General features: G+C 37.4%; 1 protein-coding gene across 3 annotated transcripts in view; it reads right to left on the reverse strand.

The window, feature by feature from the left end:
• Positions 1 to 17,785, reverse strand: part of LOC106883913 (organic cation transporter protein) — a 40,811-nt gene extending 23,026 nt beyond the window's left edge. The window contains exons 1-3 of one of the 3 annotated variants that reach the window (XM_089358485.1): positions 17,493 to 17,785; positions 9,218 to 9,440; positions 1,557 to 1,660 (exon numbers count right to left, since the gene is read on the reverse strand). In XM_089358485.1, coding sequence (XP_089214611.1) covers positions 1,557 to 1,660; positions 9,218 to 9,440; positions 17,493 to 17,635 — 470 coding nt within the window. In that variant the 5' untranslated portion in view covers positions 17,636 to 17,785. Of the gene's footprint in view, positions 1 to 1,556; positions 1,661 to 9,217; positions 9,441 to 11,805; positions 12,113 to 17,492 lie in introns of those variants that run through there. The other 2 variants (XM_089358484.1, XM_089358486.1) reach the window with 2 other exon arrangements.
• Positions 17,786 to 19,387: the final 1,602 nt, after the last annotated feature.

Consider the following 19,387-nt stretch of genomic DNA (forward strand, 5'->3'; position numbering starts at 1 on the left):
GATTCTCATTAGAGGGATTATAGATTATAGATTAACCTATCTTTGAAGCCACTATAAGCTAAGGCATTGTTATAATAGGGGACAAGTCTAGAGTTATTTGTTTAGAAGCTTTTTTTGCTCTCTATAGATTTCTTGGTAACACGCAGAAGCATTTGTTACGGTAAAAGAAACTTTTGCACGTTGTTTAAAATTTGGATCTTGTGATAGAAAAATAAAACGTGTAAACCCGGGGGTCTCGTAAAGCGAGTTCTAGTAATGTGAAGTATTACTGTATACCATCATCATCATCGTTTAATGTCCACTTTCCATGCTGGCATGGGTTGGACGGTTTGACTGAGAACTGGTGAGCCAGAAGGCTGCACCAGGCTCCAATCTGATCTGGCAGAGTTTCTACAGCTGGATGCCCTTCCTAACGCCAACCACTCCGAGAGTGTAGTGGGTGCTTTTACGTGCCACCGGCACGAAGGCCAGTCACATGGTACTGGCAACGGCCACGCTCAAAAAGGTGTTTTTTATGTGCCACCTGCTCGGGTGCCAGTCCAGCGGCACTGGTAACGACCTCGCTCGAATGATTTTCTAACGTGCCACCAGCACAAGTGCTAGAAGGCAACGCTGGTTTACGATTACATTCAAATGGTGCTATTTACGGGCTACTAGCACGGAAGCCGGACAGCTGCTCTGGCAATGAACACGATGGACAGTGCTGTTAGTATTCCACTGGCACAGGTGTCAGTCATCGAGTATGGTTCAATTACGATTTCACTTGCCCCAACAGGTCTTCGAAAGCAGAGTTTAGTGTCTAATGAAGGAGAGGTTGGCATGGGTGCCAGTCGTCGGATTCGGTTCGATTTCGATTTCAGATTTCAAATTTCAAATTCCAAATTCACTTGCCTGAACAAGTCTTCGCAAGCAGGGTTTTTAGTGTCCAATGAAGTAAAGATATGGATTAGTGAACTGGCTACACTTCTGACAGAGATCACAGATTATGCTCTCACTTGCCTTGCTGGGTCTTCTCACGTACTGCATATTTCCAAAGGTCCTGGTCACTGGTCATTGCCTCGGTGAGGCCTAAAGTTCGAAGGTGGGGCTTCACCACCTCATCCCAGGTCTTCCTGGGTCTACCTCTTCCGCAGGTTCCCTCAACTGCTAGGGTGTGGCACGTTTTCACACAGCTATCCTCATCCATTCTTTCCCCATGTCCATACCAGCGCAATCGTCACTCTTGCACACCATATCTGATGCTTCTTAGGTCTAACTTTTCTCTCAAGGTACTTACACTCTGTCTAGTATGCACATTTACATTACACATCCATCGGAGCATACTGGCTTCGTTTCTTGCAAGCTTACGCATGTCCTCAGCAGTCACAGCCCATGTTTCACTGTCATGTAGCATGGCTGTTCGTACACATGCGCCATAAAGTCTGCCTTTTACTCTGAGTGAGAGGCCCTTTGTCACTAGTAGAGGTAAGAGCTCTCTGAACTTTGCCCAGGCTATTCTTATTCTAGCAGCTGACTTATAATATATAATATGTGCAGATATGGCACACCAAACTTACCTGTCTGATAAAATTCCACAAATGATCATAGCAAAAAGGTAGCCCATGAAGAAAAAGGTAATGGTGTGCCTTGCCAGAATTGCTTTATCGCAAACGAGATTCAGCTGCAATGAGAAATATGAAAACTATTTAATGTATACATTTTATAATTTTAATGATAATAATTTTGTTTTGGAATTGTAGAAACACTGTTTCTGGGAAACCCCTTTCATAGTCAGTTTGTATTCAAAGGACTTTTTGTAGGAACAACGGTCATGTGACACTCCCAGAATCGATTGTATAATAGGAAAGGAGCTACTATCACAGAGCATAGTGCATGTACAGTCACTAAAATTTGATGATGCAGGGGCAATGAAAACGCTTTGAACAACCTCCTAAAAATTTTCGTTACCAAAAAATGTGCATAACAACATTTTTGGATTGATTTGAAACATTTTCTTTGATGGGATTAATCCGATTTGACTGATGTACAGATATAATAATAATAATAATTATTATTATTATTATTATTATTGTTGTTGTTGTTGTTGTTGTTGTTGTTGTTGTTATTATTATTATTATTAAGTGATAGAGCAGTGCATGCCATCAAAGTGAGACTGGGGTAAAATATACGATGTCCATTATACCCATCATGACCACTCGTCTGATAAGGGTACACCAGGCACATGCATCACAACCTTATGTGCGCGACATGGTGGTCTCATATCAAGATAAACAGCGCATGACCTCGCAAAACACCCATGTTTCCAAAGGTGAATTATTCAAAACCCAAAGAATTCCTCTCAACACATGGCTATGATGCACCCCTACTACTTCTGCTCATGATCAGAGATGCACATATCGTCAGCCACCAAGGGACATGCTCAACTGGTTAAGGTCAAACAACTGACAAGCATATCTGTGGTATTAAGCAGAATATTTGCTGTAGGCCATCTTTTATACCAAGACAAAACAATGTACATGATAACACTTCCAATCAATTAAGATCAGAAGCCATGAGAGCCACTGCCTGGTACTGCATCCGGGCATTATTATTACTATTATTACTATTATTATTATTATTATTATTATTATTATTATTATTATTATTATTATTATTATTGCCTTTGCACAGCTTCTAACGCTGGAGATGTACTACAGTGTCAGCTGTTCCCTACCAGTGAACTATGGTAACACCTCTTATTTTTCGAGCAACTTCCGGAGTATTCGAGCGGCTCCAAGCAGTGCTGTTTTCTGCAAGTGCTCCGCCCTTATTGCAGCCCCTATTTGTTCCACGTACTTCTCGAGAAATTTTGCTCACTGTTCCTAGGGCTCCGACAATTATTGGTACTACTGCTACCTTTTCCATCGACCACAACTGCTTTACTTCCCAAGCTAACGTGTCATATCTCTCGACTTTTCTTTCTTCCTTATCGCATACCTTGTTGTCAGCTGGACATGCTATGTCTATGATCCAGCATAGTTTGCTTTCTTTTTGAATTAAGACTATGTCCGGCTTCCTATTCCCTATCTCATGGTCGCACTGAATCATAAAATTCCATAGGATCTTTGCATTTCTATTTTTGACGATGCCTTCAGGTTTGTGGTCATACCGATTTTTTGCTCTGTCAAGTCCATACTTGTTGCAAAGTGTCCAATGGACATGCCTGGCTATATTGTCGTGGCGTCTTTTATATTCTTTTTGGGTTAGTGGCGTACATTGGCTGGTAATATGCCATACGGTTTCACCGTTTTGTCCACAGATTCTGCACGTATCACTTTCTGATGTGTTGTCTATTCTGTATTTTATGTAGTTTGTTCTTAGTGCTTGCTCTTGGGCAGTACAGATTAGAGCCTCCATTTCCGGTTTTAGATCACTTTTAGTCACCCACAGCCATCTTATTTCTCTGTCTGTCTTATCTTCAGCATCCCTATGAAATTGACCATGCATTCTTTTCTTTACCCACCTATTTTCAGTTTCATTCGTTTTCACTTTCTTGTACAGTTCTTTATCTTTGCAATCTTTCATCCTACACAAGCCTGACCTTCTTACTTCTAATAATAGCGGTTCTGTGGTATTTTTTATATACCATGCTATGTTGTTTTCTTCTGCTCTAATGTTGTGTTCGCATCCACTAAGTCCTCTTCCCCCTCTTTTTCTTGGTACATACAGTTTGTCTGTGTCACTTTTTTGGTGGAATGAACCATATCTAGTTAGCAACTTCCTTGTCCTTCTGTCTAAGTTGTTTAGTTCGTCTACTGTCCATGCGATTACCCCTGCTTCATATCTAAGGAGTGAAACTGCCCAAGTGTTGATAACTTCGATCTTATTCTGTCCAATCTTGCCAGCCTCATATGTGTGTGTGTGTGTGTGTGTGTGTGTGTGTGTGTTCCTCACCACTATTTGTCAACCGATGTTGGCATGTTTAAAGCACAAGTGAGCAATAGATTAAATTCCAGGCTTTATAGAAAAACAATAACTATTGGAATTGTTCGCTCAAGTAGAATTCTTCAAGCAATGCCCCAGCATGACCACAGTCTAATGACTGAAATCAGTTAAAGATAAAAGATAAAGGATATTTATGGCTATGAGGGAAATGCTTATCTATGACGCTTGCAAAGTCTGGAGCAAAATTATATTGAGCATCGAGTGAAAAGAAATAGGTCGAAGGTTAAATATTACAACGACCCCTTTTTATAAAATGCAGACGCCATGAAATTGTATGGATTCATACAGCAACAAGTTCTGAATACTTCTTTCATATAACATTTCAATGTTTGTATTATAAAAGCTGTTAATCACAATGTCGTCTGTGACAACTAAAGCGAAAATAATAACTTTTATATGATTGAGAAATATTCAATATTCAAAATTTGAAGAGATTAACTGTACTTCTTTCCATTAACAACTTGAATGTTTTTAATTATCATAGCTAACAACTTTATACATATGCACTCACTTTCTCTCTCTCTCTCTTTCACACACACACATGATGTGTAAACATGTACACATATATATGTAAATATACATACACATATTTATACGTACTAGCAGGCATACCCACCGTTGCTCGAGGTTAAGTAGCATAATTCGCAAGTCATGATATCCTCTAATCATGATATTTCACATTTGTTTTTATTTGGTAATTTCTCTTCTGTACCTGAAGACTTGCATACCTTTGTCCCTCCTTCCCCGCCATCAACAATCGCCCACACCACTGCATGCAACAAGAATATTAATGCTTACATTACACTCACCCCAATAGGAGCAACAGTTTTAACATGTTTGAAAGATGATGGGTCAAAGCGAGAACAGCTGATGTGTTGTTATCAAACGAACACTGAAACCTTCTTTTTGGGTGCCGAAAACCATTATTCCCAAGTTCTTTCTCATGTCCCTTTCTCAGTTTTCAGAGTTGGCACTGTCAATGTAGGCACATTGAAAACTAGATCAAGCGAGATTGTTGAGATGCTTCAACGGAGGTGTGTCGATTTAAGCTGCTGCATCCAAGAGTTAAGGTGGAGAGGGGCTTCAGCCAGGTTCCTCACAGGTAAGACACGTAGATATAAAATCTTCTGGAAAGGCAACAGTGACGTGGAAGGTGGTGTGGGCCTACTTCTTGCTTAGAAATGGGTGGATAAGTTCAGAGTGTGCAATAGAGTGATTATGCTCAGGCTAGTCTTGCAGAATAGTATATGCCCCACAAGCAGACCTACCAAATGAACAGAAGGACCATTTTTATAATATTCTTCTGCAGGCTACCTCAAAGACAAGTGGCAATGATCTCATCTTTGTGGCTGGGGATTTAAATGGGCATGTCGGATGGCAGACTGGTATCTTTCATGGTGTCCATGAAATTGGTCCCCGAAACGAAGAGGTTACAAGGCTACTACAGTTCTGTGATGCGAATATCCTATTGATCTACAACACCAGCTTCAGGAAGACAGCCAGTTACCTGGTAACCTATCAATCAGGTGACTGTGCTAGCCAGATTGATTACATTCTCACCAAACAGCGGAATGCATGGCTGCTCTTAAATACAAAGATCCATACCCAGCATAGACTAGTCATTAGTTATGTTAGACTCCAAACCAGAAGATTGCCAAGAAGCAGACGAAAAGAAGGATTTGGAAGTTTAAAGACCCTTCATATGGTCAGAGATTTAGGGAGATTCTAATTGAGAAATTTGATGAGAGGGAGGAGGGGCTACAAACTTGTGACATAGAGGGCAACCGAGAATTCTTGTGGGACAACCTGCTGAGTGCCACAGACCAAATCTGTGGCTGATGCAAAGTCCCTTCCAGACCTAGGGTAACATGGTGGTGGAACGATGCGGTAGACAGGGCCATTAGAGCAAAGAAACAGGCCTGGAAGTGGGGTAGCAGGAAGCTGTATCAGATAGCCAGAAGGGAAGTTAGGGGACAGGTGTATCTAGCCAAAGGAGAAGCAGAAAAGAAGTTTGCCTATGCTCAACGACGTGAGGGCCGAAGAACTGAAGTGTTTCGGATATCAAGACAGTGTGTGAGAGAAAAAATCCTGATGTCATAGAAGAGAAATGTGTCCACATGGATGATAGTGCACTTGCATTTAACGATTCTGCAAAGAAAGAGGCTTGGAAATGCCATTATGAAAGACCGCTGAACATGAAGAATGAATGGGAGCATGAGAGTCTGCCAAATGTTAACCCAACTGAGGAACAAGCTACCCAAATTGATAGTTCTTCGGTAGATAAAGTAATTAAGGATATGAAGACAGGGAAAGCCCCCAGCCCATCAGGAATAACTGCTGAGATGTTTAAAATATCTGGTGGTGTGGGTTATGATCTACTCACCCGTATTATAAATCAGGTGTTTCACGAAGGAGTCAAACCCATTGACTGGTGTAGCAGCACTATAGTCAACTGCTACAAAGGTAATGGTGATGCCTGAGATAGCAACAATTACAGACATATCAAATTGTTAGATCAGGTGATGAAAGTTACGGAGAGAGTCATAGTCCAACTAATTAGAGAGAGAGTTAGCTTAGATGAAATGCAGTTTGATTTTGTTCCAGGTAGAAGCACCACTGATGCTATATTTCTGGTAAGGCAGCTTTAGGAGAAATACCTAGCCAAAGATACATCTCTGTACTTGGCCTTTGTTGACTTGGAGAAAGCCTTTGACAAGGTCCTCCGACCCCTTATCTGGTGGTTAATGTGGAAACTAAAAGATACTACAATAATAAAATTAAACTCAAAAACTCTAGTACAATAGAAAACAAAGTGAAAACGTTAACTCTGACCATAAACACTAATTACGATACCAAGTTAAGAAATCGTTCTAAAAATATAGACTGGATGATAATCTCCTTCGCTCAGCAAGTTAAATCAAAAATACCTAGAATGTTCTACGAAGCACTAGACAAATTTTTCCGGTAATGAATAAATACCATAACTCATTTAATAAACGAAGTATCAAAATCGCGTTCTCCACCTCTAAAAATTTAGCCCAAATTATAGCCGCCCACAACACCAAGCAAATTGCGAAAGCATGGGACAATAACATTAATAAGGTAAATAAAAATGAAAACCAAATTAAAGATGATAATAGTAATACAAATTTTTAAAACGACAGAAAGATGATTAATCTAAATTCTATTGAAACCACTGCTAGGAAAATAAACAATGATAAAAGGGAAACTGTTCAGTTAAACAAATCTACAGATCCTATAACTAAAAGACATGGCAACTATAAAGAGTATCGATTATTATGATAGCAGTAATAATAGAGATAATCGGCAAAAAATATAAAACAAACACAAAAATTATAAAACACAATAATAAAGACGTAGATAGATTAATACATGGAAAATGTAATTGCGTTAGGAGAATGGAATGCAAATTTTAAAATAACTGTAAGGTAAGAAATACCGTCTATACATGTGTAATCACAAGAGATAAAAATAGATATTACCATGTTGGGGCTAGCTCATGCCTTATTAAACAAAGAATAGCAAATGATGAAAGTTCGTTTAGAAATAATATTAGAAAATTTTCAACAAGTCTTAGCAAGCTTATATGGTCGCCCAAGGATGAAAATATCAAATATTCATTAGGATGTGAAATTATGAGTACTATGAAACCTTATAAAATAGGGGACGAAAGATGAAATTTATGACTGGAGAAATTATACTAAATATTTACTTCGAAAAATAAATTAGTTAACACTAGGCAAGAAAGAAGTTTCAATTGCTTACACAAACAACATTTACTTTTTAAAAATTTAAATAAGAGAACGCATTAATTTATATAATTTCAATAAACTTTTTTCTCTAAACGTAGCTATAATAACTATAATTTAATAAAGACGCACATAAAGAATATAGGAACGGAATTCAATGTAGAAGATTATATATAATATAACCTAAAAAACACTAAAAAAAACAATAATAATACCAGTAGTAATTGGTGCATTGGGAATGATAAAGAAGGGTACTGGTGAGTATATTAAGTAACTCCCTGGTAACTCCAATTTCCATGAACTACAAAAGATAACCTTAATGGGTACAGCCCATATACTACAGAAAGCATTCTCCATCTAAAATTGAATAAATGTGGTGATAGCATGCATAGCGAAACGAAAGGCCCTTGCTACACTTGGCCTCCGGAGGATGCCCGGTACTAAGGCAGCTGAAATAAAGTTAAAATAAAAGGAAACCATAAACGATAATGATGATGATGATAATAATAATAATAATAATAATAATAATAAATTAGAAAAATTATGAATACAACTGAGTACTTCTTTTAATAACCACGTGGTGCCTATTAATTATCCACTACTATTATTAATAAACTTCACAAACATTCAAATAATATAATCAACTCTGAAATTCATCAAAAAGCCGCGTGACTATAAAGTATGGAGAATCCTTCAAACGAAAGTATTCTATAAATAACCGCGTCCCAACTGACCAAGGAAATTTGCCAACTTCAACAACCACTGCTGCTGCTTTTGTTGCTGAATTTTACTCAAAGAGTCTGTTGAGTAAAACAGCTCATCGATGGAAGGCCATACTTTAATAATACTATCAAGTTTAATTCAAATTAATAACGGAGGAAAACTCTTATTCAAACAATGTCGTACTTATATACCCTGAAGAGACCGTACTAATAATGCATAAATCGCTGCATATAAGTATATAACAATATACAATTAATACGATTGAAACACATGTCGGATAATTATTATGAATAAATTAACTGGAATTAAAGTTTGAATGTTCAAATTCTTCATTCTCCTTATTGTACTTTACACTCTATATAGCCAACAAATAAACTGTAACTTCAGATGTTAAAGGAAGTTTACCATAAAATGCACCATCTGAAGGAACCAGTCCTAGCATTTTAGAGAAATTCGGTGTCTGCCTGGATATTGTATCCCTTCTCCTATTATAAATATATATATATATATGTGTGTATGTATGTGCATATGTATATATATATGTATGTATCTATAATAGATACATATGTGTGTATATGGATAGATAGATAGATAGATAGATAGATAGATAGATAGATAGATAGATAGATAAATAAATAGATAGAGGGATTGTTAGGTGGAGAGGTAAATAGCTTGGCAGGTAGATAGAAGGATAGATAGATTAGCTTGTATGTGGCGTGTGACTTTCAAAATAACCTTACCTCAGTGGTGATTGAGGTGTGCGTGTTGGTTTTATCATACACCCAAGAGCTGCACTTCTGTGTAGTTCGATTTCCATTTTCTGTGGTATTGGAATATATCAAACATTTTTCATAAACTACCTCCCCTTCATCCTTACTTTTTGGAATATATTCGTTGATCAGTTCTTTATGGATTTCACTTTGGATTTTATACGTGTCGTTGTCGTAACCAGGAATAGCACACCTAGGAAAATATACAAAATAGGTTTCTTTGATTTTTCATTTCAATTTAATTACATCTCCTGTAGCGTTACCCCTCCCCCACCACTTTTTACTTTCTTTTTCTTTATCTGTTTCATTGTATTCAAATGTTATAATTAAGACACAAGTTTGGTTATCTGGATAAGAAGCTTGCTTCTCAACCATTTCGTCTTAGGTTCAATCCCACTTGGCAGCACCTTGGACAAGTGCTTTCTACTAGGGCGATATGGCTGACCAAAGCTTTGTGAGTGGATTTGGTAGATGGAAACTGAAAGAAGCCCATCATATGTGTGTATATATGTATGTGTATGCGTGTGTGTATCTGTGTGTATATCTTTGCGTGTATATATATATGTATATATATATATATATATGTATACATATATATATATATATATATATATATATATATATATATATATATATATATATATATATATATATATATATATATATATATATATATAATTGAAATAATTTGGGATCAACAAGAAAAAGTACAGTTGGACACTTATTTCCAATCACTACAATTGTTTCTATGCAACTTAGTTCTTCAGGTGTGCAGGTACTTAATTATGTAACTGTTTCCCTGCATTATGAGATCTAGTTGTGTTTCCTCAGGCGATATGTAAATATTGTCTCCGAAAACCAATTCAAGGTCCGGTATCGCCACCATGTCTCCTCTTTCCAAAAGGTAAAGCCAGAGACACACAACATCACTAGTAGACATAATATGGAGATTAAAAGAAGGAAAAGTAAGATATGAAACAGAATGGTCAATAATAAAAGATGCATACCCTAATAATATGTTAGCCAGTATATGTGACCTGTGCTTTGAGGAAGCCTTGTACATTCTTTTAAGTAACGAAAACTTGGTAAACAAGCATACTGAGAAGATCTCATGACATTGTCACTGCACCAAATTTACATTTTCCTGATATAACACAGTAAAATAATAATAATTCAGTGAACTCTCTCCTTCTCTCCTCCTATCCACGTGTGCGTGTGTCTGATTGTAGTTTTATAAGGACGTATGCGTGCCTGTCTGCGTGTTTAGTATGCATGGGTGTATGTATCTACGTATCTGGCGTACTATAATACAGTTCGTAGGGAAGATCATCTAGTCCCAGCGACTTGTCCCCGCTGCAGTTCAACAATGCCTCCTCCACCTCCGCAGCTGTGACCTGCCCATAACAACATTCCGCTTCCCGCCCCCGTAACCACGGCAAACTGGCGGGAAAGTCTGCGAGGTCATCTTTACGCTCCAGCCCACCGCCACTCCAGAAAAGCTGGGTGAACTGCTTGGGTTCGTTCTCCTCAAGTTCGTTTACTGAACACTCATGGTACATCAAAGACCCTATTTTTGCATTATTGCCATGTTGATTGCCTCTTGTCCCATTGCACATAACTTAGCTCTGACAATGCATCCTCCGTGTTTAGCTTTGAGATGTTCATCGAGTGCCAACCTCGCATCTAAAACTCTAGATGCAGAGCTTGACCTCATTACCTCTTCTAGAGCCTTAACTAAAACCCTTTCTATTCTAGTTCTATTACTGACTAGCTCCTTACTAAATCTGAAGGACTCAAATTTAATGGGTCTTTTGAGAGTGTACCACCATTTGTTGTTAATGATGGTACCAGATAATACCCTCATCACTGACTGCCTAATCCGGTTCCTGTAGGCTTCAAAGGCCAAAAGTGACCGGGTCCCTGTCTACACATACTATCGAAGTTAAAACTACAGGTCACAAATTTATGATCACTGTAGTTGACAATATGATGTTGTGGACAACTAACTATGTTCTTATCTTTAATTCTAACAATAATCTTGCTTGTCTAGATAAGATTGTTATTCGCCCATGTCCACAATGGGACGTCCGGGTGATCCAGTCTGAATTGGTCTGCCAGCTGAGAACGACTTAGCAGACCGCTGAGACAAAGGTTTCCTCTCCTACCCGGGTTTGAATCAACATAATCTATGCGTGCAAGGAGAATAGACAGCTGCAAACCTGAAGGACTTACCGCTGCTGTGCTTCACGTCAAGGACGACCAACCTGCCCTCCGGGTCTACAAGGACAGTTCTTACCTCTAATTCCAGATTTTTCCTGAGCAGAACTGCAACTCCTCCTCCCCCTCCAGGTTGGCATGGAGAAATAAACTCATCCTAACCATTTGGTAGGGGAGGGGGTGAAAAAACCTGCAGTCCACTCAGTCTGATTTCAGTAGTAACTACTAAATACAATCTAAGCGACCTGAGGTCATCAAGGAGGAAGCTTTGCTTTCAATTCGTCCCTAGGCTGCGTACATTTATGCAGCCTACATTGAACAAGAGCATAAAGTTGTCTTACCTTTTTCTGCCTTTTTGTTTATTGGTGACAGTAGTCCATTCATTGTTTCCTTTGGGTAGTTGTTGTATTTCATTCTCTGTTGCCGTTCTTCTAATTGGTTTCGTTGAATCCTTTGGGGCTGGTGGCTGGGTTTCAGGTGCTTTTTCATCTGGTTTTCCCATTGGTTTTGCCGTATTTTCAGTGGATTTTTACGATGCTGTTGGTTTGGTGGAGGGTATTCAGCTCTTATGTGGCCCTTTTAGCCATACTTATAGCACCTGGGCTTTCGCCTCTCCACCATTACCCTTAAATTAGTTTCATTCCCGATTATTATAGTATCGGGGATCTTGTTCAAATTGGCAGAAGCCACTTAACATTTCTAATCCCTGTCCCTGCCAATTTTGTTGGTAGAATTTGTGACCCGGAGGATCGTTATTTTGTCCTCCAAGTCCAATGTCAATGCCGCCATAAGCCAGGCAACATCCACACCTGGTGGTATTTCTCCTACCTTCACGACTTGAGCGGGGAGGTGGAATGCTCCTTGGCTTTTTCTTCCGTGACGAATCTCACTTCTACAGAGGCGAACTTTTCCCCCCTGGTGATGTCCTTCCATATAGGCTGCTGGAACTTTTCCATTGCCTCCTTCGAGGCCATATCGATTTAAAATTTTTTTACGATATACGTTTTAAAAAACACAGTTCTCCTCTGTGGGTCACATCTCCTGGCGGAGTAACTTTCACATTGTGCCCCTCCTTCTGGAAGAGGCCCTTATATTTATTCAGTTCATTCCTACAGTCTTCTTTAGTTATTCTTGCTGCCGTGGCCAAGTAGAAATTTCTGATTGAGTTTTCTGTTGCGTGATTGAGTTTTGTGCTGAGTTTCGTGTTGCGTGTTTGAAGCATTTTTCCAGGATTGAATGCTTTTTTCCAATAAGGCATTAGCTAACGAATCTTCCTCCTCCGAAGAGGTCAAGTTTTCAGAACAAGTTGTCATTATTATCTAAAATTTCCCCCATCCAACGAGGGGGGAAACATAACAAATCTGCTATGACGCAGATAAAAATTTTACAACAATAACAAGAAATACAAAAGAGTACAACAATACAAATTAACAAAATATCAAGAAAATACCTTCACAGCAGAAAAAAAAAGATCTCCGACAACTTCTAGTAGGCGGTCTCAAACTCTATTCTTTATTAAACAAAGATACAGAGGGGATGAAACAAAGACAGGCAAATAATAAGGGAGTGGGTGAGTAAAAAAAGCAAATTAAAAAAAATGAAAGATGAAAAAAGGGGGAAAATGGAGTGATAGATACGGGGGACCCTACCAAATACGTATCATCACTGAATCTTATTCAGATTACGGTTTTGAAATCAAGAATATGTATATATATATATATATATATATATATATAGAGAGAGAGAGAGAGAGAGAGAGAGATATAGAAAACAAAGATATAGAATTATAGCAAAAGATAGAAGCTGAAAATGCACCGAGAATAGTTAAAATATTTTACATCAAAATATTTGAAGCTTTAACCGGTTTCACAGTTAACACTGATTTTCAAAAAGTTCAAATAAAAAGGTGTGGCTTGTTTCTGACTAGTGTTTGAAGTTTGCCCTGTTTTTATAGGGAACCATGAACTCCTATAAAAACAGGGCAAACTCCAAACACTAGTCAGATGCAAGATAGCTGCATCATAAGCCACGCCTTTTTATTTGAACTTTTTGAAAATCAGTGTAAACTGTGAAACTGGTTAAAGCTACAAATATTTTGATATAAAATATTTTAATTATTTTCAATGCATTTTAAGCTTCTATTTTTTCTATATTTCTACCCGTGTAGAATAAAATATCTTTGTTTTCTATATATACTCACCACACGAGGAACGAAAATGCCACAAAAATCCGACCAAAGCGAAAACACGTTGAACCTCGAGATACTAAAAGAACTGAAAGAGATCTCCAAGCTCACAGTCTTACCCAACAAAATCGACGAGATACAGGCCTACACTAAGGAAACGCGTGAAGAAAGAAGAAAAACGGAAGAAACAGCAGTTGTCCAAACCCTCAAACTATAGAAAGTGATACTCCAGAAGCTGGAACAAAATCCAAAAGCTGAACGAGAAGATAACATCAACCAGCAACGAGAAACCTCTGCAATCGAAAACACTATTAAACATATACGGAACCAAAAACTTCACAGCCCGTAAATTTGCCTTTTGGAACTTCATTAAAAATAATGGCAAAGCAGAAATATATGAAAATGGCTCATTTCAACGCCGATCATCCTCCCAATGAAACTAGAAATAAAACCTATTGCTGATGAACCCGAACAACAACAGAAACTTATAGAAAAGAGGGTTCTCAACAAATTCTGAATGAAAACCCAGCTATTATGGCTAAGAGCAAATTCCAACGAAGAAAAATTTTAAACGATTGATGCTCAAATGCAAACGGAAATTTCAAAAACATCCGAAGGCCGAGAAAACAATATTAAACTTTGGAAAGAAATATGTGAACACGAAGAATTAACATCTCTTCAATGGTGGGAGAGAAGTGCTCTTTGGTTCTCCAATTATGAATCACATTTAAAAAAATGAGTACGCTACCGAGAACCCATTCGTAAAGAAAGTTAAAATCCACAACCCCCATTCGCAACTGATTAATCAAACACCTAAATATGGAAATGATAGTCACCAACTCCATAAGGACAATTCAAGACTAATTTGACAACAAAATAATCCAACCAAAACAATCGAAGTTTTCTCTGCAACTGGACTAAACTTCCTCCAAAACCGAAGACATACACAATGGATAAAAATATCAACTTAAAAGACAATTACAAAAAGAAACAAAAGCAGTCCAGAACAACAGATGTACAAAATCAATACGAAAGACCAAAAGTTAACAGAGAAAATGTCCTCTGATATATAAATATAAATAGTAATAAAAGGGATACTTTTAAAAATCATTTTTGAGATCCAACCGACAGAGTTCTCGACACCAAATAACACAAACCGAAGATAAGTAAACTATCGAAAAAAAAAAATACTTTCTCAGTAGAAGGAATTAATGTCTTGTCAAAAAGCCTAAAATTTACTCCAACACCGCAGCACCCTAACACCAGTGAAATACAGAACGACATTCCACAGTTCTGTAGAAAACTACGCCTAACAGAGGAATTGTACAATATAGAAATCAAGGACGATTCAATTGTAAGAAAAAAGAGCAATTACAAGCCTACGAAAGGTAAGATGAATTTTGTGATTTTATTTCTAGCTTCCCTTATAAAGAACTTCCACACCCTGAGATCAAGTCCAATACAAGTGGATAGGAATGGGATATTATACATGAAATGAAAAGCAATAGCGAAATTATAATTAAGGAAGCAGATAAAGGAAGTGCAATAGTTATTATGGATATATATATACGATTCTCCTCTTGCCATCCCAAACACATGAAGAATAATATCCCCTTCAATCTAGCAAGAAGAATCTGCACAATTGTCTCAAAATAAAGACTCCAGGAACTTAAACAAGTACTACTTAAAAGACAGTATCCATTAATGCTAATATACAATGGAATAGAATGTGCGAAAGAAATAAATATCGAAGAACTACGAAAAATGAAAAACGCTCCAGATACATCCAATAATCTGCCCTTTATTACAATATACGACCCAAGAAACACAGAGGTTTACAATATTATCCACCGAAACATCCTAGTACTAAAACAAGACTCAAGAATGAAAAAAGCAGTCGAAATATACAAAATAATCAAAGTTAAAAGACAATCAAAGTCCCTCAAATTATTCCTCACAAGTGCTAAATTACCTTCCACAATTCCTACACCAACAGTCAAAAAGTGTGGCCGCCCCAACTGCGGGAGCTGCATCAACCTTACTGAAGACACAACATACAAATTCAAATCAGGACAGATTTTACCGTAAAATATCACATTATATGTTCTTCAAGGAATTTAATATACACTATCAAATGTCAAGGATGTAATGAAGATTACATAGGTCAAACAAAGCTTACTTTAAGACATAGACTGACCATTCACCGGTAACAAATACGGGACCCCAGTACTAGACAGATCCCACAGAGAGCCCACATAGACATATGTACAAAAAATAAGTCTCCCAAATTCCAGGTCTTCCCACTCTACCTGTGTTCAGCGAATACCATAGTTGAAGCACGGATAAACAAAGAGAATACTTTCATACAAAAGCACAAACCAAGACATAACAAACTTTAACAGAGTATATACACAAATAACCATTCACACACAAAATTCATTCTGCCACGTATGAGGAAACTAAACAGCTAACAACCTAAATTTTAGCCACTGGACTACATACGAACGACTCCTGTCCATTCTCCTAGCAGATGAAATTTGGAGCGCCTTGATTATAACTAAACATGTTCAATTAACCGTGTCGGCCTTCCTTTTAGTCGTAAAATATACTGTCACATGACACTAACGCACTGACGTAGCGGAAACGTACAAAAGGTTTTAAATTTAACCACATGTTCATTCTCTATAAACAATTGACAGAAAATGTTCAAATCATTGATTGTTTGAACTTGTTCAGTCAACTGTGTCAGCCTTAACTTACATTGCAGTGTCATGTGCGTGTGTGTTTGCGCATATATATATGCGCAAACCAACGCTGGTTGTCAAGCAGTGGTGATTAACTAACACAAACATATGCACACAGACACACACACAAATGATGGGCTTCTACAGGGTGCCACACAGTGGGACTGAACCTGAAGTCACGTGGTTGCCAAGTGAGTTTCTTAACCACACAGTCATAACTGTGTTGCATTCTGTAAAATAATGAGCACCAAATGTAGTTAGAGTCAACGACAGGTTGGTTCTATTAATTAGAGAGCAAAGAGTTCCAGAAGTGGCCACACCTCCAGTAGCGAGTCAATAACCAGAATAGATGGGTGGCTGTCTAGATAACAGAAGGTATTTTGGTACATTAGTAATTTTTTAGAATCTATGCTTTCTCTTCTGGATTTGTTCTTTAGAATTTATTTTGACCGATGACAATATCATAAAGAAAAATATATAAATGTGTATGTGTGTATATATATATATATATATATAGAAAACATAGATTCTAAAAAATTACTAATGTACCAAAATATATAAAAAATAACGAAGGCAGCTTTAAGCAATATAAAACCAAACAGGATTTCTGGAGTGAGAGATGAGGGTACCCTTGATTAAAATCAATGACACTACATCGTTGGTATTGTATTTATTGATGTCTGAAGGGATTTTCAAAAAGAGAGACAAAAGAGAGAGAGAGCTCTAATTATAGAGGAATCTCCTTGTTGAGCCTCCCTCTTCATGTCTATAACTAGGTGTCTGGGAAAAAGATTTAGGAAGTTGCTTCTGATAGGACCGTATGGGTGAGGTACATGAGGACACTGCTCCCATGACCCTTCCAGGAATTATGGGCATAGAATATGCAGGGATGATCTCAATAGGTCGATAAAATCAAGTGTAAAGTTTACAGGTATCGTAAACCCATGGTGATGGCAGTGTTGGTGGGTTGTGAGAAATGTTTTTAACCCCAAACAACAAAGGAAAAAATGTTTCAAGGAATTTTTGGTTGAAGCGCCACCATTTCAACCACACACCTGGAATAAATAATAATACGAAGAAATCATTATTATAAACTTACCTGTAATCTAAGTCAGGTACAATAAATATCATGCTTCCAATTTGTAAACCATCCATAATGGTTGAAGAGAAGAGGAAAGCTAGCATCAGTTTCTGATAAAGTCCACATCCTCCAATTGTCCCAATCACTTCTTCGTAGTCCATGGTGAACAAACCTATCAGAACAAATGTGTCGTTTGCTTCAAGCAATTTCTAAATGTGTCTGCCTCTGTTTGCAAGAATATCTGTCTCCTTTCATACATACATACGTAATATATGTATCAGATGTGTAAGTGAGAAAGCGTGTCGGAATGCAAGTCGTGGTACGAGGGAAAGGGGGAGGAATGTGAGTGAAAGGCTAGCGTTTGGGATTGGGTGTTGTATGGGAGTGAGAGTGGGAGGGGAAGACAATGACTGTATTTGTGTGTTTGTGGTGTGTGGTATGTGTGTGTGTGTAAATATATATACAGTGTACTTAATAATAGTTAGATGCATTTTATTTGTAATATTTTTTATTTAATACACTTGTTCCAGTATGTATGTATATGTATCTATGTATATGTGTGTATATATATATATATATATATATATATATATATATATATATATATATATATATATATATATATATATATATATATATATATATATATATATATATATATATGTATCTATGTATGTGTCTATGTACATGTATCTATGTATATGTTTTTAAATTATATTTACACAGACATGACAGAAGTAAATAGACGCCCTTGTAAACATTAAAATTCGAAATAGATTAAATGAAACTTTCAGAATATCACTTATGGAAGATCATATATTTTTATTAGAAAAAACCACATGGTGCTGTATTTTGTGTCCTTCAGATTGCTGCCAGTTGGTGGTGATGGCCAGTTTGTATAAGTTGTAGCATTCTGAAAGCTAAATTCCATGTATTTCAATTTTCTTCCCATTTTATCCCAGCATGAAAGGGTCGTCTTGCACTCTTCACCTGGGAAAGGCTTTGCATTTATAAGCAACCAGCTTTCTTACTTTCTGGTGAGAATGTAATCAATCTTGCTTTGTGTGGTCACCAGATTAATAAGTAAACAGGTGACTGGTTGGTTTCTTGAACTCGTTATTGTAAATCATAAAGTCCTCTGCATTGTGCACACTCAGAGAAATGCACAAACGAATAAATATATTCATATGCACATGTGCATATGTGCACACGCACACACACACACACACACATACATATATACATACATAAACTATTTCTTATGCAACTCATTGACTTCATGCACCACTGGGTGTGTATCACCTGGTTTGTTACGGTTGAAATGACATTGTTCTATTCCTTTTATATGGAGTTATTCAAATGGAATATTTTAAAACGTAAAAAGGAAAAAGAGCAATAAATCACATCCGCTACCAATACTGTACACGTTGTGTTCAAAATAGTGAAGTTATGAAGAATTCCTTAGATTCTCATTGGAACTATTGGCCACCAACTGCATTTACTTTTCATTCCTCTTCCTCCCCCATTTCCCCCTTCTCCTCGTCGTCGTCGTCCTTCCTCTTCCTCATCATCCTTTAATGTCCATGTCCTATGCTCACAGTATTCAGTCATTTGACAGTATCCAGTGGGCTCAAGAACTTCACAACCCATGTGACCTCACATGGGTCATGTGACTTCTCCCAAATTCTCAAGAAAGGAAGAAGTGCCAGCATTTCTTGTCACCAAAATATATTTCATTACAAATTGTAAAACACTACAAAACACAGATTCAAATGATGTGATTTCTTCCTTTCATTGTTGTTCAATAGATATGGCTTTCAAGTATGTGTGTGTGAGTGTGTGAGTGCGTGAGTGTGTGTACACATCCTGAATTGCTTTCATATTCTGTTTGTCTGAACATTACTTTTTTGCAT

Source organism: Octopus bimaculoides, chromosome 10 (assembly GCF_046866305.1).
Source record: "Octopus bimaculoides isolate indiv1 chromosome 10, ASM4686630v1, whole genome shotgun sequence".
In the NCBI taxonomy this organism is placed as follows: Eukaryota; Metazoa; Mollusca; class Cephalopoda; order Octopoda; family Octopodidae; genus Octopus; species Octopus bimaculoides.